We start from the raw sequence: 25,876 nt of genomic DNA on the forward strand, positions 1-25,876 counted from the left end.
CAGGTAGTCAGTGCAAAAACAGAAATCCATCAGCCACGAGCACAAGAGAGTGAAATATACAGGATTAACTGACAAGTTACAGATAATGGGAGATGGCGCTTTTTGACGATGGAAAAAATCCTGAAGCTTTACATTCATGACGCTTTCCAAAAGTGCACTTCATTAAATGCACATTCTTGAAGTCAAGCTCGAAATAAAAATAAACAAAGTATGTAAAGCTTTGTGAAACTGTTGATGCCGTTCTGCCATAAAGCCAATAGTTAGTTTATTCCCAAAGAAACAATTTTGAATGACACATTTTTCTGTGTGAGAGAAATCAATAACATTCTGTCACTCTAATGCATCAACAATAAGACCTGGGTGCCAAGTTTGAGGATTGTTATCACAAATTGCAATACAACAAATATATTCACAGTAAATGACTTCCTGTAATTTAGCGGCAATATTGTAGATGTGGAAAGGTGAGCCATCCCCATTAAGTCTTAATTAAAGCTAGAACAGATTAATTCTGTCAGTGCTAATTGACCCAGAACTGTGAGAATCAAAAGGCTAACAGCAGGAACAGTCCCCTCCTTGGGCTGTTTTGGGCCCAGTTAGGACCAGAATCCAGGTCTGTAGCGGTATGGGGAGTCTTTGGGAAAGCTGATCTCCGGTCTGCAGAGCGGTGCGGTTCCATCCCGGCACTGTCCTTCATCCAGCCGATCAAGTAGGTTTTCCTTCTTTCGGGGGGAGTAGGGCGTCGGGGCCTCCATGGGGGTGGGCAGGACCGCCGGGTCCCTACCAAACTCCACAGTCGGAGGAGTCTCTGTGCTGGAGGTGTGGGCGGGGGACTCGCCGTTACCCAGGCTTTGTCCGTTTCCCCTGGCCCTCGCGTCTGCCCAAAACCTCTCGGAGTGCGCCCGTGGTGATGGCCGAGGCCGGGCCACAAAGTCAAGGGTTTTGGGGCGTTCAGGAGCACAGCGGCGGCGGGGAGTTGGCGGGAACACAAGATTCGGATCGGGGAGCCGGGGGACCTCGGCAGAGTCTTCTTTTAAACCTCTGAAGCCTCCTGTTGTCGTAAAGAGGAAGAGAGAAGAAAACTATTTCAAGAGCAAAATGAATTGGGTTCGACCAATATTTTGATTGGTTATCAGGCCAGGATCAGGGATTTATCAAATATCGAGTATCAACCATTAAAGCACACCAATAAAACTGTATGATTGAGGCTGTCCTATGAGGGAACTGAATATCACATAACAAAACAACATCTATAGGCTATAAGTATCAACCTTCAAAAATCTTAAATCCTTTGACTGCACATGTAGCTAGACTTTACCTGCGTTCTCTAATGCTGTTTTTTCTGGCAATGGTTCTAGATTATTAGAGGGGCAGCTCTTCTTGATGGCACCGTCTGATGGCGTTCGACGCAGGCTACGTATGCAACTTGGGGCAGATGGTACATGCGTGGGTGTGAGAGACTGGCGGGGGTTGCGCTTGAAGCTCTCGAGGTGGGTGTTGACCAGCGGGTTGATCGGGGTTTGGGCGGCCGGAAGTCGTTTGAGCGGTGAGGCCGGGCGACAGACCAGCAGCTCCTCGCTGTCAGAGCGCAGCAGCGAGCGGGTGGAGTTGCAGTCGGACACCGACGATAAGGACAGCAGGGTGTAAGAGGGGGGCAAGCCCCGCTCGGGTAGCGAGGGCGCCGAGGGTTTCAGCGGGCTTTCCCGCCGGAACAGTCTGCGGGTCGGGGGGCTGGTGCTCCGCCTCTGACCCCCCGTTCTGTGGAAGAAACCGTCCCATCTCGATTTGATGCTCTCCTCCGGTTGGGCGAGAGTCAGCAGGTTGCAGCCCAGTCCGACGGCTGCCAGCAGAGCACCACAGCCCAGCAGAACCAGCTCTGACCGCCGGCCCCCACCGGGGCTCTTCCTGCATGGCGGTGTTCCCGGAACCTGGACGCTGGGGCAGTACTCATCTCCATCACCGTCAGCAGCAGCCGTGTGGCCCTCCTTTTGGAAGGGGATGCAGAGGTAGGACTGACCAGGAGCTGCTCCTGGCTCAGTAGTGAAGCAGCAGTCTTCATTTTCTGGAAACAAGATAATTTACATCATCCTATAAAGCATGTGACCTCGTGCTTGTAAAGCATGTGACCTTCAAAGGACCATGCACAAGGAAACAATGTTAGTAATTTACCTCATGGCCGTTTCTCAATAATCAGTAGCAGGCTATATAAAGCTGGCTCATGCCATAGAGCTTGGTTCCATTTGTTGCACCCTTGAAATGAACTGTCCACAAACACGTCCTTCAGTTTTGCAACTTTTATTTAACAAAGCCCAGTTTAATAACAAGCATACGTTTTGTCTTCAGCCCGTATACTACTTCGCTCCTCTCTTAAAGAGACAGCGCTCTTATCTAAGCTGCATGCAATACTGTTTGCCCTTCACAGCCAGTATGTGTACAGGTAATGTTATATTCTCAAACATTGGAACGACAACATATGACTTAACTTAAACACACAATTTAAAGTAAATTGTTAGTAATGGACACAGTTGTGTTCAATTTATTTCAGGGCGCTACACATTGTTGCTGGGACCACACGCTGCCGTGGTACACCATAACTGTCCTGTTTGTCTTAAATGTTGTTGAAATAAACACCTGGTTGACCACCATGTAAACCTCTGTGCTGAACTTCCTGCTTCTGAAATCCAGCCGCTATATGGCCATCCTACCATGCACAATGTTTTTTTAGGATCAGCTTGTTTACAGTCACAAACATGCACATTTGTGAGTTTCTCTGGTCAACCACTGAGAGCCATCTGTGAGCGAACAATCCATCTCTCGCTTTCTCCTTCCATGTTTTTCCAGTCAGTCTGCCACTTTGTTAACCTTTAGACTACAGCTGTGTTATCATGTGGAGTGTGGAGACTGTATGTCAGACAGAGGAAGCTGGCCCCGCTTACCCATCTCCACAAGGCTCGGCACTCCAGGCACTGCTGGACTGTGTCTCGGGGATCTGCGAAGGTTCGGGGCGCTGCAGGACCGCTGCCTGCTGCCTTCATGGGGAGGCTTCACACTGTCAGGTTGAAAGAAAAGTATAAAAGTAAGTACTTTTTGTAAAATGACCTATTAAACTAAACTAGCATTTGTTAATTATATGCCTCCACCAACCACTCAATATGCAGTTTACATCAATGCCCGTCCAAAAGGTTGTCACTTCATTTTATCCTATTAGACATTTGTGTGAAAATGTCAAGGTCACAGGGACCTTAAAGTGGACTATGTGAAACATTGAAGAAATTCCATCGAATGACATTTCAGCGATAACACCGTCACTAGAATAGAGCGTGTAGACAACGTTTCGGTTACCTGGAGAAGGTGGGACTATTTATGAACTCACCTGGCATCAGCGCTGTGCTCCCTGTACGGCCCACACCCGCGGGTTCTGCCCTTTTTCCTGGAGCCCTTCCTCTCACCCTCCTCTTCATCCGGATGCAAACCTGTGTTGCGACCCCAGGCTGTATATCCCTCTCGTGGAGTGACTGGAAAAAAGCCATTTTAGAAATAAAAGACACTATGCGAATGGACATATGGATTGAATAACCGAACGGAGTAAACCAAGTTAATTGAGACATCATTGTAGAAAACACAAATTCTGGGCTGCATGAGCACGAGCAATTGGATCAAATTTTAAATATAAGATTATGATGATGCTTACGTTGGATGGCTCTCAGGCGGGACAGCATCGGTGGGCTGCTCGGTGGACTGGAACCGCTGCTGAGCAAACTCCTCCGGCGATCGTGTGAGGGAGATGCCTGCACTGTGATTTTGTGCTGGAAATCTAAAGAAGGATTAAAAAAAAAAACATAGCAAATTTAATTGTGAATCTGATGCTAAGAAAATCTAATAATGACATATCTAAAGACGCTGTATTTAGCTTAATCAACATTTCTGTTATGTGCCAGTGTTTGCTAAATTGGCCCTTTGATTTGGAGACGGTTTTACCCCCCCAGAGACCCCATACGTGGGGGATCAGGCGTTTAGCAGTTCCATTTACCCATTCTTCAAGTAGTCATATGAACCTCCTATGAGTTCTAATAGTTGTGTTATTTTATATCATTCTTTTCAGAATGTTGTTGTGAAAAAAATTAATATTTTCAAATAACTCACTTTTATACCATATTTTGATCATAACTATGAACATCCAGCATGATCCGAGCATAATTTTATCAAGATTCCCCAAAAATGCCTTCTCGAGCCATCCCTGAGTTGTTCCAACTCCATGGTTCAAGGCCTGAACAACAACCTGCAGCGTTGTAAGACCCCTCTTTGTAAAGATAATGACCTAAATAATAAAAAAAACTGTGTCGTTTGGTCCAAAAATGTAAAAGTTATAAGCTTTTTGCCTTCTCACCATATGTTTGGGGGTTTCTGGGTAAGAACATTTGCATAAAGCTCTGACAAAGACGTGTGGCACGGTCTAAGAAACCTCCCACATTCACAGAAGCCTCCAGAGTCAAAATCGCAACGAGGAAGTAGGAAAAAAAAACATTCCGGGTGCACACAGATTTTTCAGGGACTAATATAGAGAGATGGATGAGTTGCATTTTTAGACTCCTACAAGCCCATAGGGTTACAACGAGGTGTTGTTTATTAAAATCCAACTTTGTAAAGTGTACTTATGAACGCTTTTGTAAAACATTACGGCCGCCGCCGAAAAGGATGGCGATGTTACGGGGTTTATGTAATTACATAAACTTAACGGAAAGTTTAATTTTTTTGTTTCGTTTAAAACTCTTCCCACAAGGCTTTACTGTATTTCTGCAATTTAAATGAAGTTAATCAACGTTGTAGTTCCGAAGATACTTTAGGAACGTCACTTGACTTTTTTTCTTCTTTTTCTGTCCAATAATGGGCGCCGCGGGGCTCTGGGGTTAAAGAGGTGTTGGGTTATAGAGATACTCGTTAACCGGAGAGGTTGGAAAGAGATTCGAAAACGTATGGTGCAGAGTTGGGAAATCTAACTGCCAAACTGTACATCACATCGTTAACTAGCGTGAGCACTTGCATGCTATACTGAAGGTATAGACATGCTTGCTTTCGCTTTTTTGTTTGAGTGTTACAGTGAAAAAAGACCTCACGTTACAATGACAGTTTTGTCCTTTAATTTGATTGTTTTCCGGGTGATGTGGTGGTTAACGGTGATCTGTAGGCTTTAGCTTCGTCTCTTATAACCTGTTTTTTGATATCCTGGATAAATCCTCCAAAAGTGTATTGTGGACCCTTCTGTCTGCTTCTCTTGTAAATCATTGTTTTTGTTTTGCCAAATATGAGATAATATGCATTCAGGTAGTGCAGTTATTGATTGTGTGGGCTCCATGGTAGCTCTGACAGCTTGAAGGAGTGGCAGCATTCACACAATCTACATTTTTTGTTTACACATTTTACAATTGACAGTTACTTAAATCAGCCTAGAAGCTTGAAAGAAATCTCGTCAAATTAAGTGAACTGTTGGGACGAGAACTTGACCAAACTTCAGACAGACAGTCAAGGTCAATGACAATGTCCTTCAAGGCTTGGTAACACCAACAAGTTAAAATATCACAATGTTTGATTGACCATTTCCTTGAAATTGAAAGTTGAGGTGAGTGTGATATGTTAATGAGATATAAAAGTATTATTAATATGAAGCCGATGTCCAAGTAGGTAATGGTCTCTAGTTTACGTCGCTAAAATTGTAAAATTTCAAAAAGGCAACATTTAAAATAAATCGTGATTATTATGATTAAATGTTGTGCATACTGCGAACATACACTACAGTTTGTTCGCAGTACCTGAAGGTAAGCTGATCCTATTCCCATCCTTGAGTTTAAGGCGGTTGCGGCGGAATTTGCCCTGCCGGCTCTCCACGTGGGGCTTTTCCTGGTAGAGATGGTGAATGATTATGTTGAGCTCTCGCTCCAGGATGTGGATCTCCCGTTCGGCTAGTTCCTGCTCACGCCTCCTCAGCGCCTCCTCCTGGCATTTCTGCTGCAGCGCGGCTTGAGTTAGCTCCTCCTCCCAGGATCGCAGCTCCTGAGGGAACAAAAAAATAAAATCAATGAAACCTGTGAAACAGCTGCAATGAACTCCCAAACGTAAATGTTCTCATACAAATATATTCCACCATGTACGTCAATAGAGATGAGCTGAAACTCAACCTGAAGACCTCTTTACCTTCTCTTTAGTCCTAAGTTCATCAAACATCTCCTGGATCTCCAGTTTCCAGTCATCCTGCAAAGAGTGGAAGGACGCTGCTGGCATCTCAAAAAAGCCGGACTCTTCGATGGTCGTCAGCTGGTCCAGAATTAATGTGAAATGCGGTCGCAAGTGAGGGTCTGAGCTCCAGCATTCTGTGGCACAAGATGAAACGGTCTCAAAACAGTGAACCAAATTTGCCTCAACAAAAATGTATTTGAGATTTTCAAATGGTTTCAGAAAGTGATCAAATATTCCGTTTATACGATGCTTCTCAGTTAGAATTTACTTTATAATCATGTAATCTTTTCTGGCATGTAAACAGACACTTATGTTTGACTGTGGCTCTGCATTACCAAATGATTGGACACAGTTCAAATTAGTTCCATCTAATTTGGAGGATGATTCTTGGCTTTGAGCATAAAAGTACTTGGCGTCTCTTACCTTCCATAAGACGTGCAAAGGGCTCCGGACAGGTCAAGGGAATGGGCAAAGCCAGCTTGTTCATTGCCACGCCATACGCCACTGCAAGGCCATCGATACCACGAAAGGGAACTTCTCCCGTCAGCAGCTCCCACAACAGCACGCCAAAACTTTATTGTTCAAAAAAAAAAGAGGAAGAAAAACATAGATATAGGTGCTGAATTAATCTGGATATACTGGTAAATACTATTTGAATATACACCTTCAAAAATATGAAGGTTTGAAAACACCTATTTCAAAAAGGGGGATAGAAAGGCACTATTTTGCACTCATGCAAATACCAAGGTGAGACAGAAAAGGTCAAAATAAGAAATTCTTAACACAGAAGTACAGCGGCAAACAGATCCATGAGACTAATGCCAAAACCACAGACTGATGCACTGTGGGAAAAAGACCTGCAATGGATCAAACAGACCAGAAAGAAGTGTTAAGATAAGATTGTTTTTATAGTTACCTTATAGGTCACTGGTTCTGTTATCAATCCATTAACCCAATTCTAGCAAATGGGAGCAACTTAACATCAGACCGGGATCAAATAATACCTTGAAATACTGTATGTGGTAGCATTTTAAGAAATGAACCTTTCAGACTCTGGTTTAATTGACACATGATGCTTTGCATTAAACAGTCAAAACAAACCATTACAATTATTTAGGGTTAGCATTTAACCAACTTTATACGTATAAGCAAGTCCGAAGCTTCCTTCAAAACTCTAAATCCATATTCGAATGCTGCTCTTTTTCTATTCATTGTTAATTCTGTTTTTTTTTGTTCCAGACATTTCCAATAACTCCAGAGCATTAATGTCCAAAACATATTGAAAATAAGATAGATGTCATCATTTCCAAAATGTTTTATATGACAAATTATTCTGGTTCAATCAATATTTGTTGGCATTTAAAAAAAACATTTTCACTGCGGAAAAAAAACGGCTTGCCTCGCACAAAGGGAGGTATGGACCTGTGTTAATTAAAAAGGGGGGGATCTAGCAGCAATCTAACGGCACTATTAATTACAGCTATATAACCAATAACAAAAAATGTGGAACATTCATCCCTCGTATACGCATCGATTAGGGAGACGGAGTAACTCCTGAGGACATCGGCCTTCTTATTAATGCACTGCATGTGGGAGGACGAGAGATTGTCAGAGAGGAAAAATTAGAATGATGACATATGGCATTAAAGCAAACGGTCTCATACCACCAAAGCACTGTGAAAATGAATCACATGCTATGATATTCACATATGCGAAGTCATCTTTGCCTTTGTGGTCCTGCAATAGGAAGAGCAGTATAACATCATGAGGTTCATGTACAGAGCAAAAGCCAATCAGGTCCAGTGCACTTAACTTCAGGACGTCTAAAGCAGGTTTAACCTGCAATTAGGGCTGAGACGTGATTATTTAAGTTATCCATTAATCTGCTGATATTATCCATTTAATCCATGAATCGTTAGCTCTATAGAAAGGTCACAAAATGTAAATCACAGTTTCCCACGGCACACCTGACGATCTCTCACGGCACACTGGTGTGCTGCGGCACACTGGTTGACAATCACTGAACTAGAAGACCACCTATGCTGAGCCAACACAACAGCTCAACACTGTAATGCTTACATTACACTTTGTCATCTTGAAATTTTCAACCCATGCCATTATTAATAGTACTATTTTTACATTTCTCTATTGCGTACTAGCCTGTTTAGCACAGACCCTGTGTAGGCAAACCTGCCTTTCACTGCATATAATGTATGAGCATGTGACAAATACATGTCTTGAATCGTCAAAGAGAAAAATACTGACTAATTAAATGTGCAGCGCTGTTTCACACTGCATTTTATTAGACTGTGTTAACATAAATCTATTCCATAAGAGAGCCACACAAGATGAACGTTCATGTGGCACAGATAAAATTAATCTTGAATGTATAGTTGCATGCAATCTTTAGCCATATCTAGTCTGTGCTTTGTTACTACGGCAACTGCTGCCAGAGCTGAACCTTTTCTTGTGCATGGTGAATAAACTGCTTCTCTTTTTGGTTCGCCGGTCTTCAGACCAGTTCTACCACCTGCTGCAGTTTGTTTGCGTCCTCTGCCCACCTCCAAACGTCGCTACCCTTGGAGAACGTAGACGAGCGGATGACTTCGGGCGCCATCCAGGCGTAGGTGCCGGCGGCGCTCATCTTGGTGGTGCGGTGCCACTCTCGAGCCAGCCCAAAGTCTGTGATCTTCAGAGTCTTGTTGCTGAGGTCTTCCATCTCAACCCTCTCAAGGATCAGGACTGAGGTGGTCGGCGATGATAAAGCGGGAGGATGATGTGGAGATGTTGTTTGGAGGATGAGGAGGGTTGGGAAGATGGGGTGGTGAGGGAGGATGCAGATTGGCAGGTGGGTTGACGGTAAAGTAAAAAGGGTTTCAGTTCATCATCACAAGGTTTGTAATGTTGGGAGGGGCAGCAGTGGGAGGGGGCCCATGATAAAATACAACGCATGAGGGAACGCAAAACATGGTGGATGAACAAAAAAAAAAAAAACAGGGTGCGGTTGGTAGGAGGCGATGATGAAAGGATTGGATGAAAGCAGAGAAGAGAAAGAGAGAGAACAAACAGAAATGAAGAGACAGTGAGCCACTACAACAGCGGAAAGCACAGAAAAAAACCCCACAGGCCTTGATCAATGCTAATGATCTCACTCAGTAACAGGACATTTCAAACAAATACTACAGTTAAACTACAGGAATAGCCTGTTATGACACACCCATCTGCTCTGATAGGCTGTAAAAAAACAACCCAACATGCACAAAGTAGCGCTCCTCATAACCACACTCTCCCTCTCCCCCATTCAGATCCACAATGCCAGGCCATCTGCTGCGGCTGTGCCCGGTGGAGAGGGTGTGTCTGCAGGCTGCGGTGCACATCAAGCCGCCCCTTCATCTGGCTCCGGTGCTACAGAGGCACTTTCTAAAGAAACCGAAAGCCAGACGTGTGCTAAAGTAAATCCCGCTCCTGCGTAGCTCAAGGGGTGGAACATGAGACCAACACAGCTGATCCCCGATCCCCCCCCCTCACACCGATTGAGACAAAAAAGCCAACTGGGCTTATTTGAAGCCTCCACCTATATAATATTTTAAATATTTTACAAAATTACAAACAGAAATATGCATAAGATAGACAACAAAAGAAAGAAAGAAAAATAATGTAATTATGTCAAGTCTGTGTGTGCATGTGTGAGCGTGGAAGTAAGCATGGCTTGTGTTTGTTCAGCGATATTGGAATATACCTCTGTGGCATTTCCTAAGCAATGGTAACTAAAAATGTAGATATAACAGCTAAAACAAGAACGACATGAACACCAATACATAACAAACTCTTACGAAACAGCAATTAGACTTTCTTTTAGGCAATTTTTGAAATTTTTTATAGAGGGACATTTCTTTGTTAGGTGGGAAATGTCGTTCCTTAACTTGGTTCCCCTAAATCTAATGGAAAATTGACCTATGCTAGTCAGCAATTTAGGAGGATGAAGATGTGAAGATTGACGAGTTGAGTAAGAATGGATCTGTGAATTGACTTTGACAAAAGTCTTGAAATGATCAGGAATATTTCCTTCACCTAAAAGTATCTTATACATGAAAATGCAAGTTCAAGAAATATTAATGTTATAACTGGTAAGAATCTGCAGTTTGTGAAATAAAGGAGCAGCTGAGATATGAGACTGTGATCGTGTTGCAATCCTAACAAAACGATTCTGGAGAACCAACATTTTTTTTCAGAGAAGTAGGAAAAGTACTTGCCCAAACTATATTGCAATATGAAAGATAAGGATAAATTAAACTGTAATAAAGAATAAGGAGACAGTTTGCAGAGACAAGATGTCTAACCCTCCTTATGATTCCAATAGATATGTTTATTTTTCTACTAACAGTCAATATGTTTACTCCAACTTAAATTTTCAATGACAATTCCTAGAAATGTTGTAGATGACACTTGAGGCATCTCAAGAGATTCAATTTTAATTTTAGTTAAATCCTTCGAGTTTATAAATCCAAGAGGTAATCCCTTGTAAAATGATTTGTAGCTGTTGTGGTTCAAATGAATCCTGATATTGTTCTTGTAAATTAACTTGTATCTCAATAGAGACGACCCTTCAAATTTGAAGAATGAATTACAAATCGCTGGAGGATTTAGCATTTTTCATGTTTGCGTCAGCAAAAGTAGACAGAGTTTGTTGAACCCTGTGACAAAATAATGTTCAGTGATCAAGTCACCCCATGCTCTGGTGTCACATTTATGAAAGTCAGGGAAAGGTATATACACAGTACGCCCAAAAGGGTTATATTTGCAGAATGTATTTAGGTTTTCTTACGCTAAAATTAGATATTTACATAGCCAACCATCATATTTAGCATGACGGAAATGAGTTAGTTTGGGTGTTGGCAAAGCGTTGCTGAGACAGAGAAAGGTCTTCAACAAAGTTAATTTCCCCACCGGATATGTCTGTCTTCACACTGGTGTGAAGATAAGTGGCTTGTACAAAATGGGTCCAATTTTTGTTTTGATGACTATGGCGCAAAAAGAATCGGTCACGTTCACTTCTACCATTGGAGTTAATAGACTCAGGACCTCATAAAGAGGACGGGGCTAAAACATGTGATACAGATACAAGAAACTGACTCCAAGTCTCCTTTCAAACCGTCTCTGATGCACCTCAACCATTGCGAGATAGATAGATAGATAGTGAAAACAATGCTATCTACAGCCATGCTAGCGTCGCCACGATGCTGTACTTCGGCACTGGGATACTTTGACAGGAAAGCTTACAATAGTGTGCCAACATGCTGTTTAGAATGTTTTCATCTTAGTTTAGCATGCCAAGATAGTTTTGCATACATTTAGTCATGATAAAAAGTATTGGACGAGTTCAAAGATATAATGACAGCTGTAAAATTAGGGAATCACTGAAGTTAGTAGAAGTAATTTTGTGAGAGACAAGTGTGTGGACCAAATTTAATGGGAATTCATCCAGTCATTGTTGAGAAATTTTACTCAAAACCACCAAAGTGGGTTTTTGTAGTGGTTACAGCGTATGCCACAATACCACTGGTTCGATTCCAGTTACATATCATACCGCTCCCTTTCTCCCCAGTTCCGAGCTTTGTCTCCATACTGTTAAAAAAAACTGTATCTTTAAAAAAAAAAAAAAAAAAAAAAAAAAGGGGCAACCGGATGGACCGACTGACCGTCTTTGTCATCCCTAGAACCAAGATGCTAACGTGGCTCAAAGTGAAACTGTAAAGAGATTTGTGTAATTTTTAGGGACCGGCCTTCATAATATTGCTACCAACCACTTCATCACTACAGCGATGCGTCACAGGGTGCAGTCTCCGTGTGCCACATCCCGAGCGACTTCTGTAATCAATGATTAGAATTTCTTTATGAAGTGATTTAGACCCCACAAAGTCAAACAAAATGTGAAATATGTTTTGATTTATTCTATAAAATTACACAAAAAAAACTCCCACCTTTCTCCAGAAACCGCCTTGATTGACCACATAGGTAAGAAAGGAAATACAAACTCTGCATCAGACCCTTGCATAGATTAAAAGTAAAAGAGTGGACTGGTATGATGCACTTCCCTGTATTATGAAGAGGGCATGGGTTTTCCCCTGAGAGCCCAGGATGGCAACTGGTTAGCCTGACTTAACACTTTAAAGCAGCCCATTGGAAGTGAAGCGCCTGAGCTGATCATCAGAGAACGGGCCAATGGCAGGCAAGAAGCTGGTTGTGTGCACAGCCGGAGCCACCAATAGAGAGGAGGCTGGGGCAGAGCACTGTGCAAATCCTCAGTAATAGGCTTGGGATTTAGGGGATCCAGTTGGGTAAAATGCAAGATTACAACTGCTCCACAAAACATACATGCACACTCCTTTTGCTTTCTGCTCTCTTTTCCGAGCAGTGATTATTATCACTGCAGATCACAGCGTGTAACAGAAACGATGGACGAAACATGAGTATCTATAATTATATTACAGTCCATTACAGGATACCGTAGGTTTTGCCACAAGCCTGATGACACTGCAATTTCTTGATTCCCCCTTGAGTTGCTAAAACGTTCACTCTGAAACTATGCAAAAAACACACTAAAGACTCAAAGGACAACGTCTGTAAATAATAACTACTTTTTATATTAATCAGTTTTTAGCATGTAGCTATAATTTGACAAAAATGCTGAATGGTCCAGAAGCTGCTAGAACTCAAAGTGGTGTTTCAAAGCAGGTTCTGAATAAAAACCCAGAATACAATCAAAATGATGTAATAATTTGTTGAATTTATTTGTCGATCAACTTAATCGTCCACTTTTAGGATAAGTGACTTATCTTTTAAAGCCATTTCTCAAGAAAGTAAAACATTCTCTAGTTCCGGCTTCTCAAATGTGAGGGAATATCACTCTTGCCAGTTTTATATAACTGTAAACTTAAAATATTTCAGTTTTGGATCGTTGGTTGGACAAATAAGGACTTTATGAAATTTAAATTTTTAGATCCGTAAACTAATCACCAAATGTTCTGCTGACTCTAAAATTATGAATAATTTTCGGAGAAATTGTGATGGCGAGAGAGAGAGGGGTATCTTACTGTTGCTGGACTTGAGGTCCCGGTGGATTATGGGGACGATGGCCTGGCTGTGGAGGTACAGTATGCCCCGAGCGATCTGCACTGCCCAGTCCACCAGCGTGCACGGAGGGATGCGCTTCCCAGCGAGGGCCCGGTTGAGGGGCCCGCCCCGGGCGTACTCCATGACCAGACACAGGTTGGGCTCCTGCAGACACACCCCCAGCAGACCCATGATGTTGGGATGGTTGAGCATGGCGAAGAGTTTGGCCTCCTGACGCACGCTCTCCAGAGTCTGCTCCGGGTCCTCGTCGGGGTCCCGCCGCGCTGCCTTCACCGCCACCTCGGAGCCCCGCCACACTGCACGGTAGACTTTTCCAAAACCGCCCACCCCGATGATTTCCTCCAGGGTCAGCTCGGAGAAATCAATCGCCAGGACTGAGGAGGGATGCAGGAATAAAGGACAACGAGTTAGAGAGATAAAACAATTACAATCGCGTCGGTCACCATTGCTCTTTATTGGGCAGTTACTTTTTTTTTTTTCACACACCCATCCAAGGACACTGAAAAGGTCAGGGTCAACCTGTCTGGAGCTGGTAAAGATTCACGGTTTTACTCTTGAGGGAGGCAAATGTTTGCGAACAAGGACGTCAAAACCAGGTCATTCAGCTGAAGGATGCTTTCACTAAGCCACCCTAATGCCCCAAATACAGGATGTGATGGAACTACCCCTCCGGCTATTACACAAGTGTGAGCATCTGTCCTCAAAGTCTGGCTGGGATGTGAGAAGAAGGAAGGAAGAAAGAGTTTAAACGAAAGGTGTGTTTGATGTTGTGAACAGGAGCCTTTCGAGTCTGTGGCCATAAATGTTGTGGATCGCAAACCGCCGACTAAGCAGACTGACCTTGATGAATATTTCAGGTGGGATGGAATGGGAAAGTAGGCCAGCTGCTGCGGCGTATGATGAGATGAAAGCCAAAAAAGACAGAGACAGCCAACAAAGACCGCTGAGGCGGTGGTCCAACAAAACAAATGGTGCTGGTATTGTACAGCCTTGAAATGCAACTTCTATTTGCCTGTTCAAGCTGATCAGCACAGATATGAGATGTGTAATCGTCTGTGTGGCTTTGTTGCTGAAGAAGAGCATCCTTTTGCACACAGCTGGCACCAAAGTGTTCTCACTTTCGATCCCACAGTGCATTTATAGCTGCTCTTGCTTGTGCTTACTGTATCTGACTGAGGCCTTGGCTGCACATTGAGCGTTTTCTCCACAAGCACAATTTCATGACTTCCTCTCCTGGTGCAAACACTACCAGTCGCCTGACGGTGCATGCTGGACCGCAGCTGGATGCTGGTTTGACAGGCAGTGGGATGAATAATGGCCCAGAAGCTGCGAGGATGCCTGGACCAGCCTGTTTCTAGGCCAACCGAAGTGCACTGCGTCTGCCATGACACAGCACTCTCGCCGTGGGTTCGTGTCTCTGGCCCTCTGATAAAAGACGTGGGGAGACACAGCAGCAGCAGCAGCAGCTGTGCTCTGTTTTAGCTTCGCACAATGGGATACTCACGGTGCAGAGGAGGCACTGAGTACTGCTGCTCCGAGGTGTCCCGTATTTCCTCCGGAATGCCGTTCCCGTTGCTCACGTAATTGGATGGGAAGATGCCCACCCGGTCTGCTATCATCCCGGTCCACCAGCCCTCGTCTCCGGACACCAGGGAGTCCTTGGACAGGACCTCCACCAGGTCGCCCCTCCGCAGGCTGAGCTCGTCGTCCGCGGTCGCCTCATAGTCGAACACGGCCGTCCAGAAGCCCGGCTCTGCGGGCGCCGCATCCGGCGCGACGCTGATGCCATCATCCGGTCTCGGCCAGCGAAACACATCTGCCTCTGCTTCTTCCGACGAGGAAACGCACGCCTTGGGACTCAAACTGTTGTCCAAAGCGGGTTTGAAGACATCCATGGACGCGATCCATAGGGGCGACCAGGATCACTGCAGGCGCATCCACCTGACGCGGCTGGCTGGCGGCTCGGAGCGCCCAGAGTCTGCACACAGACACACAAAGCTAAGTAGCGGCTAATCCCGCACACAAACCCTGCAGGAAACTAGAAGCGCCATTCTGCAGCATCGTCTGTGTCTGTGTGTGTGTGTGTGTGTGTGTGTGTCCGCTGTCTGCTAACAAACACACAGCTCCAGCTTGATGGTTTTCAATGCACAATCCTACACCCAATCATCGCTGTAACCCATCGGACGCAGACGTCTTTATTTTAAGCCAATTGTACCAACGTGCGAATCATCCCCGGCTTCCTATTAGTGCACAGACACGTCAGCAACCGTCTAGCTCCCGCCTTCCTCTCCGCGTCAAACGGATGGTCTCAGCGTGAACCGGTGAACCGGCTGCACGCCAATTAAACACACACAAGGAAGCGTTTTCTTTTCTTCAAATTGTCTCCTTTATTTAGTTATTGACAGCCCCCACCCTGGTCAAAAAACAAAAATGACCAAAACTTAACAAAATACTCAACTAATTCAATTCCATGCATAATTCCCTGAAATAAAAACAGAATCCATAGAAAGGAGTAAAAAACAGTCAACATAACAAACAGTCAAATGAACGATCCCAACTATTTGTGATGTGATGAGAGGATAAAGTGTGTGTGTGTGTGTGCGCGCGCGTGTTTGTGTGTGCGTTCGTGTGAAAGTCAAACAACAGTCCCTCCTGTTAGAAACAGTTTTTTAAAAGAATTCAGAGATTCTCACTTTTCTTTTTTCTTTACTTGATTAAATTCCTTTCTGTCCATGATACAACACAGCAAGAAATACACCCTAAATGTGAGGAGGTGAGGCATCAGGAATATACCTTGAGCTTTGAGGACAGCTGTGACGTCCAGGTACACCTGTGCTTTACAAACAGTGGAGATGCAATAACAGTGTTTCACATGTTTGGTCTGCAAAAAAAGGATCACGAGCACAAGTGACGAATCCAACCAAAACTCAACTTCAGTCCACTTCCTGACATCTCACAAGGATGTTTGCATTCTGGGGTTTGTATTTATATTTATATATATATATATATGGGGTATCATCAGTGTAGTCACACAGAGTTTTTAAATTAAAAAAAAAAAGAATGTTAATGAGAAGATTGTGATAGAGAAGATGACGCTGTGTGGAAGCCCAGGGGAAAGAAAAATAATTGATAGAAAGTTAAGTCACAAAATAAAAATATGTACGGCTAATCAATATGTTCGCTTACTATATGAAAATGATGATATACTGAATCAGAATTATGAAAAGTAAAAACTGTTGCTTACTAAGTCGAAATTATGTGATAAAGAGGGGACGTTTTAGTTTACAAAGTCAGAATTATTAAATCTAAAAGTATGAGATAATAAAAAATACAAAGCAAAAGTGATGGGATATGAGTACATTTCCCGTCTTAGAGATAGTAAATCAAACTTTTAACTAAGTCAAAACTTTGAAACAACTCAAAAGTACACATACATTGGGTCTTTGTATGGCTATATCTTGTGAGGGGGTGAGAAAGACAGGAGTGTATTAAAGTGAGAGAGATAGGACCCTCTGATAATTATTTAAGCTTTAATGTTGCCTCTGTGCTAGTTTAAAATATTGTAAATTGTAAACAAAGCAGTTCCACTGCAGCTCTGCTGCTGGTTCCTTCAACAACATTATGAAAAACACACACAACCTCCCACAGCAGGCAACGTGTGGTCTGGCTTAACACTACCCGGGGGCTTTGCTCGATATTGATGCAGTTATTCAATTCAATTTATTCAAGAAATGCAGTGAAGTGCAACCAACAGATATGGAGAGCATTGCTATACAGTATGAGATAGACAGACGACTGGTTTCACAGAAATGAACTAAAAGCATCTGCAAAATGAGAAAAAAATACTCTACGTTGGGAAAACCAATATGAAATGTGTAATTTCCAAATAAACAAATTGAATTTCATCAATGCTGAACCCTGCATCACAAAAATAAAATAAAATTTTGGACGACACACTTGTGCTTTTTCACTGCAACATAATTAAATAGCAGCATGCACTGATGCAACATATTACACACTTGTTGTGAAACCTTAAATAACACCCTTCTTTTGGAGATTTTTAAAACTTTTATCGTGAGTTTTGAGGATTTTGGTTTGTTTGTGGAAACCTTTTAAAACCTATAATCTCAAAAAAACATTCTTCATTCCTGAAAAGTGAAGATACGATAAATAGCCGGATTCAAATAACCAGGCTTGACGTTATTCAGTGCAACTAGTGTTTGCATGTGAACCAGAAAGCTGCTTTTATTTCACAGAAAAAGAAACAAAACATGTTGATCTCAAAACACCGCCAGCTTTGGAAATTTGCTTTTTTAAATTTTAACATCTCATTTGACATCACCCATTAAAATATGCCAATCTTCTGTTAAACAAAGAAGTTGAAAAGAACAGTATTCACCTGATCAATTAAGCTTTCCTATTCTGTGATATTTCACTCCTATCCCGTGAGTTGAGAAAAAAAAAGTTTGGTGCCTTAAGAGATGATAAATATTGTTAATCTTTTACATAATTAAGACATGTATTATTAAGACACAATGACAGAACCAATTTAGAGCCCAAAAACATCCCCGCCTGTACACACTCAAACACACACACACACACACACACACACACACACACACACACACACACACACACACACACACACACACACACACACACACACACACACACACACACACACACACACACACATCCCCGGCAGATAAAAATCAAGAATACAACGAAATGAACAATACAAATTGCCGCTAAAGGCGAAGATAAAAAGAAAAAAACAAAGACCACTGGCATTTCCTTGACATCATGAATACCTGCTGAACTCGAGATTAAAATTATTACAGGATTTGAACAAGGAAAAGGACGACAAAGTGAGCCCCAAAAAGAAGATAATAAAAACATCACTCCTCACACACTCCACACTGACACCGGCTCAGATGAAACGACTGCAGGTATCCTGTTCTGTAGAACATGAGATGTGAGTCGTGTTGAACCCCCCCCCTTCCCCCCCGGGACATCTATACTGTGTCTATGTAAACATACACGGAAAATTATGTACATAATGTGGGTTTTGGGCTGCCTCTGAATGGGACAGTCAGCCCAGTGTCCTCCCTCTTGTGCAGCAGTGGACCCATGCTCTACTCAGAACGTGTGTGTGTGTGTGTGTGTGTGTGTGTTTATATATGTCAGAGAGATAGAGACGGAGTGGGGTGAGCAGGTGTGGTCCAGGGCCAGGAAAAGGGCATCCGATTCAGCCACGGGGCGTATTTACAACACTGCCCCCCACAAAGGAAGAACACTGAGGAGGAAGAGGAGGAGGAGGAAGAGTGCTACTTAGAGAAATAGAAGAAGGGATGACCACAGGGACTGGAGATTGACATCCCCCTTGTGGAAATACAGTGTCACTGCCACTTACTGTCACTCTTTTTTCTTTCTTTTTTTACTTTTGATTTTTTTTCTTTCCTTTTTTTAAACCGATGTTTCATCACACCTCTTTGGTAATCTCTTGGGTGATTTGAAAATTTGCCAAGAATTGACTTATTATATACTAACATACACTTTTATTCAAATTAAGTAATAAATATATTTTTCTTGGGAGTTTCAAACGTGTAATTTTTTTTAAACTCTTGTTTTTAAAAACAAAGCACCAGTCGTGTGTTAAATAGCATTCAGTATCAGGCTACTTTCATATTCATCCTGGAGCTATGAGCTGCTCCGACACCCACACCTGCTTCTTCACTGAAGAGTTTCAATCCAAAACGTGCAGCACGGACACCTTTATATGATGAGCAAAAGTAAAAGCTATAAGGAAATATGTGAAGCCAAATTTGAGTAATTTTTTATGTCAAGAAAAGAAAGATTGTTCTTCGTTAAAGCTACACCAATTGAAAAATCCAAAAGACTGCAGTTCCCCTTAGTTCCACAACAAATATTTTAGCAATTCATAGCTATCTCTACTGTATGCAACCTTCACAGCACCAAACATCAATTGCATTCAGCTTGTGACCAAAGTGGAGCATTTAGCTGCTGAAGAGACAGATATTTCCATCAGGAGTCAACAAAACAAAACAAAAAGTGAAAATCGGACTAACGTTCATCAGGCATCATGACTCCAAATGAATGCTAACGCTGCTGTGCTTCTACTGGATGTGTAAATAAGCACAAGACAGTTAAAGTAAACAATTATAACAAAACTATAAATCTGTTTTCAGTGGCATTTAACATGCTTTTTAAGTAAACCGCAGGTTAAATGTCACCAGCTCGGCAGAATGAGGCTGCAGTCCGCAGGCGAAACAAATGGTTAGCTGGGCTAGCCGTTTTGGCTAGCCTTTTGGTAACCCTTGGTTTGCGAAACTCTCGCGAGATGGTTGAGGTTAAGCATTGACCTTGAATGGTTAAAGTTAGCCGATTTTTGACGGTAGAAATTACAGCTAAACAGTTGGAAAAATGACATAAAATATTCTTGGTGTATACCATGGTTAAGGCAGAAATTTTGGAAAATGTTAAAACTAACGCACTGGTAAATGTTTTGTAGGGGCAATAGCTTGTTGCATGCTATTGTAACAAATTAATTTTTGTTTAATTTGAAGGTATCATGAAGGTTTGAACTTTGTAGATACTCATATATGTTAAAAAAGTGGAACCAAGAAAAACACGATTAACGAGATACAGAAACTAGCGGGCACATACGGGTACTCCGCAAAATGTCAAAGCGCTTGATACAATGACGTGATGCCGGACTATACCTTTATTATATGGCAGATGTTGTACTCTGCTGCCCCAAGTGGCCAACAAAAAACATATTAATGCAGCTTTAAAAATGGTTAAGCACCATTTTAGGATGAAACTCTTGAGTTGAGCAAAGAGCTCGTCAGTGTGGGCGGCTGCAGGCGCCTCTCCCTCCACAGGCACTCTGTTCAGTCCATAGTGACACCTTTGATATTGGCCTTTTGCACGTGTACAAGTAGAAGTCTCTATAAATAGAACTATACAGCAAAGTGCATGGAAGGAAGAGTACAAAAATACCTCTGAATTTACCTCTGCAGCAACACAGTTTTTTTCTTCTTTTTTTCTGATTGAAAAGGTGAAAACTCAAGTGAGACCAAGATATCAGTAAATAAATAAAATACAATGTCATACTTTTACCTAGGCAAGATACATAACTCTTAGAAATGTGAAGACATCGTTCCAGTATATAGATTGACCCCCCCCCCCCCCCACCCGCTGAGCCACAGCAAACCTCTGTTGTTAGAGCAGAAGGTGACCACATTTAAACAAATATTCAAAATATACAGAAAATATGGAAATATATTATATATAGATACGTATAGAGTACAGAAGTAATGTTCAGGGCAGTTCGACCGTGTTCACTGTGTCCTCCTCTTCCTCCTCGCCTGTTTGAATGGTGATTCATCTGCCAGTATGAACACTGCCACTCCTCTTCCTCTTCTTCTTCTTCTTCTTCTTCTTCTTCTTCTTCTTCTTCTTCTTCTTCTTCTTCTTCTTCTTCTTCTTCTTTGTGTGATTTCTGAAAACTCTGCAGTGCTCCTTAGGAAACTATGCAAACAAAAATAAATACTATGACGCCATCCTACTGTCACTCAACAACATATTCCCATTTACGATATCATATTTTTCTATTCCTTAAGGTAGATCAGAAAATAGTTATTTTATTCCCTCTTTGTTTGTGTGTTATTTTTTTGTTGTTGTTTTATTTCTTTTTTTGCATTTTTATCCCCAAAATACTTTTTTTTTTAAAGTCGTTCTCGCCAGATGTTGAGAAAAATATAGACCTGTGACTAAGTCAGCTCTCTCCGGATATTAGACTGCAGTCTCTTCCAGTGGAATGCAGGACCACCCCGGCATCGGCATCTTCTGGACTCGGGGGTAACTCAATCCCAACTGTAAGCACACTCGCACAGGCTCAGGGCGGCTCTCCTTCAGCTGTCGGCACTAGAGGGCAGGATACTCACCTCCAAGCATCCTTACAGAAGGGGTTGAGGGGGAGAGAGAGAGGGGGAGGGAGGTGTCTGGGAAAACCCTGGGTCTACCTCTCCTGTCCTTTCAGACAATACACGACTGACCCAAATTCCACAGTGAGAATTCACTCTTTTACCTCTGAAGTTGTACTTTGAACCCCTGCATGTTTGTCTTTTCGGTTTAGAAGCCCTCTATATGACAGTAGGCCTCCAGACTGGAGAAGAGGATGTAAAGGAACCAGAGGCCGAAGAGGAAGGCTGACGTGGCCAGTCTGTGTCCCCGGGGTCCGCCCAGCTCTCCTCCGATGTGGGCCCGGCGCCGGTAAAGCAGCACCGAGATGGCCAGGAAGGCGAAGATGGTAAAGAGAGTGACAGAGAAGGCCAGAGAGCCGGCTTCCACCACGAACGGCTTCCCTTTCATGTGCCAGTAGATGGCTGCCACCGACCACGCCAAGCCGATTCCCAGGAAGACGTTGACGGCGTTGCTGCCGGTCACATTTCCGATGGAAGCGTCTGCGTAGGTGTCCTGGACCGCTGATACCTTACTGGCAAAGGTGTCTGCAGAGAGAGAGTTGTCATTACATTTTGAGTCAAATGTTGCTGAACTGTGATTGGTGCACAGAAATACATGACATCGTCTTTTCAGTCAGACTGAGTCCCGTCCACTTTGAACCACAGAGGGAACAAAAACCCCAGAAACGTCTCATATAAAATAATCATATCATATGATGCTGATGAAACTTAAAATATCTGTATAAACATCGCTCACGGCAGATAAAAAAAGGGTTTTAAGGCCGTTAAAAATAGATTCTTTTATTGTCTAATTCATTGTAGAATTCCCGACCATCAAGATGATTATTATTGTTCGTGCTATCCAGTTTTGTTTGTCAGTAGTTAAAGAAACTATATCTCCCACAATTCCTGTTACCTGACACCACATTCCCCAGAGATCTTTCAGTTTCCTGAAGAAGATAAACATGCTGAAAGCCAATGTTCAATTTCCTGCCAAATCCACCTGTCACTCAAAATATAAATTGAGGCCATGGAGGCTGGCAATCTTCTCTGTATTGGTTTTGTTTGTTTGTTTGTTTATATTTATATTTTCAAAATGAACGCAGTTGATGATTTATTAATGCTGCACACAGGACCTTTAATAACAAAAATGCTTACAGAGCCGAAGTTTTTGGTGACATATTGTCCCTGTCGAATGAAAATGTCAGTTTAGAGGAAATAAGAATATCAGCCTTCTTGATGACAAAGCATGTTTGAAAGAGTCTCAAAACCTCATAAAGCCACATGTTTTACTCAAAAACAATGAAAGAAGCTTATAATCCATCAACTGACATTCAAAAAACATAAATACACAAAACTTCAGAGCACAGATTTTCACATTCATAATATGACTGTATTGACAAAGACGTGGCCTTTTTCTCACCTGGGACGGATGTACCAAGTGCCACAAACACCACAGCGGTGACTGAGTCCTTGAGGCCAATGGTGCAGCCGAAGTGAGACGCCAGGTCGCCGATAACGGCCGTGAGCAGGCCGATGATGATGATGGAGACGATGAAGCAGGCCCAGCCGTTCATGTAGTCGGTAGGAGGAACGCAAGCAAACAGGACCTTCCAGAAGACGGTGAGGAAGTGCATGACGTAGTCGAAACAGGATGGCAGCCTTTCTTCCCCTGTGTCCTCTTCATCCTCATCTGCTTGGGAGAAGTGGGGCCGAGGAGGAGGAGTGAGTGGATATAGCAGAATAGTTGGGCAAAGATAAAGAGAGAAGGGTGACGGAGGGGAAGTAAATATTGAGAGAAGAGGGAGAGAGCAAACAAAAAGAGATAGAAGATGAAAAAGCAAAGGAGAATATGACAGGAAAAGAAAAAAAAGACAAATGGTGAAGCACAAAGAGAAGGAGGATAAAGAGACAGAGAAAACGTTGGTGAGATTAAGGATCGATAAAGGAGATAAGGGGTGACAGAGAGGGGGAGGGAGAGAACAACATTCTCTTAAAATGGCACAGTGACTTATTTTTCAACGCCAGACATCATGTCACTTCAGCCTGGGGTTACTGTTGTGTATATAATACGAAAACAATGTACACAAACATTGTACACAGTATATATTACTTTTGTTTAAGATAAGAGGTTGCAGAATTCAGTTTACACTTTAACATTTCTTCCTCATTTAAAGATGCAGAGTCCATGAGCTGATTTCCCAGACTTCTCTCTGTTAATCCACTTTGTGAGTCAAAAAAAGTCACGCAAAATCCAAGATACATTGTGCAGATTTGAGTTTGTAGCGTGTTCACACCGGAGAAGTGGCACAATGAAGTATATAAAGCCGACAGAATTCTATAATAAGTAAGGTTGATTAAAGAGAGCGCTGTCGAAGGACACAATAGTCCCACAATGCACTGCACAAAGGAAATGGAAGAGCTGCTTAACGCTGGGGAAAAAAGTGAGGTTGTGGTGATTAAGCACCTTGAAAGAAGTATTAAATCTTAGGGAAACATTTTGAAGTTTAACTTGCAGTGAAAGTTGCAGCGTGATTCATGTGTGACGCTGCACATATTGTACACTACAATTATTCCATTCCATTGCATTCTCCAAACCGCTTATCCTATTTAGGGTCGCAGGAGCCGATCGCAGCTGACTTTGGGGGCGAAGGCAGGGTTCACTCTGGACAGGTCGCCAGTCTATCGCAGGGCACATATAGAGACAGACAACTATCTATGCTCACATTTACACCCACGGGCAATTTAGAGCCTCCAATAAACCTAATCTGCATGTTTTTGGACGGGAGAACGTACTCCACACAGAAGGACTTCCCGGGATTGATCCCGGCCCCATTTTGCTGTGAGGTGCTAGCCACTGCACCACACTACAATTGTAGTTAGTTTAAAATAGTATATATGTTGTTTTTTTTACACTAACTGCAAAAACAGTATATCTGATAATGATTTACTACATAGAATTAGCATGCAACATGGATTTAGGGCGCATTTTATTCAAAGGGAGACTTCCCCGTGACCTAAAGGTCACCGATTCAGCACCACACTACCCATTTGTCCGGTCAAAGTGAACCTCGCTCCCTGTGAAAGTGTCATCTTGCAAAAGCTGAATATGTAAATGTAAATGGTCACCCTCCTCAGATGGAGGAGCGAGGCGTCCTCTGCGTCCCGGCCGCTCACAGGACACTCAGTCGGACACTCAGTCGGACAGGAGGGACACTGTGCTGATTCAAAATGTCATGCCATGTGAGCAGCATGCATTTTTCAGCCACGGTTGGATCATGAAAAAATAAAGAGCACCGCTGGATTAAATATTTCAGCTCCAAAGTGACGAAGCGGGGCCATCACGGTGCCCGCTATACTGTGGCTGTGACTGCACTGCAGGCTGATCTGATGCTGCTGTCGCCCGACATGATGGATAAGTTTTCTCCTAACGCACATAAGATTATTCCAGAGCTTCAAGAGCTTTTGCTTTCCAGGAGGATTTCAGTTAAATGAGTTCTTGAAGGCTCACACTGACACCAACATATTTTTAGTTGAAGTCGGTGGCAGCCAATATTTTGAGATGACAATTTTCAAAATGCTACGACTTAGATGAGAAGATAAATACCACTCACATATCTGTCTATTAAAGAGGAAGCTACCACCAGTAGAACGTTAGCTTAGCTTAGCATAAAAAAAGAAAGTGAATACAAACATTTCCCCAAAAGACACATTATTCCTTTAAAGGGGACATATTATGCGACTTTTCAGGTTCATACTTGTATTGTGGGTTACAACTAGAACATGTTTATATGCCTTAATGTAAAAAATCACATGATCTCATACTGTCTGTCTCTGTCCGATAACGCCCCGTTTTAGCGCCTGTCTCTTTAAGGCTGTCTCCCCATCCTAAAAAAGCCCAGTCTGCTTTGATTCACTTGGTGCACCTTTGCAAAGGTAATTATCAAGTCTATTCCTATATTCTAATGACCCTACTTGTGACATAGGAAGACAAATCTGAATGGCTTGTTGAACGATTGTTAGTGGGTACTTCAGATCCCCAAATGTGCACAAGCACAGAAAAGGTGAGTTTTTCCATAACACATCCCCTTTAAAGAGTCTCCGAATTAACATTTAGACTGTGGGATATTTAAACCTTCCACAAATGAAGCTCTTAAAACTAAAAATACACATCACCTATATGCAAGATAAGGTTAAACACTAAATCCAATGATGAATAAATGCAGTTTACAAAAATTTGAAAAATCCCATTTAAATATTTTGACTTATTACTATACTTTAAGTAATTTTCCCATTTTGCATACGGTAACAGCAGCTCTTAATCATGTTAGCAGAACTAAAAAATCACAAAAATATAAACATTTAAAAATATTTAAATAACTTGACAGGACAGTAAACCATTTACCGTAAAACTATCCAACCAGGGATCACCTTTAGATGATCATTTGACTGGTATTGAAATATACTACATGAAAACAATATTACATTATTAAAAAAGGATCAATGACTAAAGCCAATAAGCTGTT

General features: G+C 42.5%; 2 protein-coding genes across 4 annotated transcripts in view; both read right to left on the reverse strand.

The window, feature by feature from the left end:
* Nucleotides 1–593: 593 nt before the first annotated feature.
* map3k9 (mitogen-activated protein kinase kinase kinase 9) lies at nt 594–15,257 on the reverse strand (the record flags this gene model as incomplete). The annotated part of the gene is made up of 11 exons (XM_079222728.1): nt 594–1,048; nt 1,316–2,059; nt 2,934–3,046; nt 3,371–3,512; nt 3,689–3,811; nt 5,805–6,045; nt 6,187–6,362; nt 6,652–6,800; nt 8,790–8,970; nt 13,323–13,736; nt 14,867–15,257. The coding sequence occupies 11 exons, from the start codon at nt 15,255–15,257 to the stop codon at nt 594–596; spliced, it is 3,129 nt and encodes a 1,042-aa protein (XP_079078854.1).
* A 6,262-nt stretch (nt 15,258–21,519) lies between these two features.
* Nucleotides 21,520–25,876, reverse strand: part of slc8a3 (solute carrier family 8 member 3) — a gene marked incomplete at both ends in the record, with an annotated part of 92,583 nt that continues 88,226 nt past the window's right edge. For all 3 annotated transcript variants that reach the window (XM_079218693.1, XM_079218692.1, XM_079218691.1), the window contains 2 exons: nt 21,520–21,896; nt 22,774–23,043. In XM_079218693.1, coding sequence (XP_079074819.1) covers nt 21,520–21,896; nt 22,774–23,043 — 647 coding nt within the window. The remainder of the gene's footprint in view (nt 21,897–22,773; nt 23,044–25,876) is intronic.

The sequence above is a fragment of the Taurulus bubalis genome (genome assembly GCF_910589615.1).
Source record: "Taurulus bubalis genome assembly, chromosome: 1".
Classification (NCBI taxonomy): Eukaryota; Metazoa; Chordata; class Actinopteri; order Perciformes; family Cottidae; genus Taurulus; species Taurulus bubalis.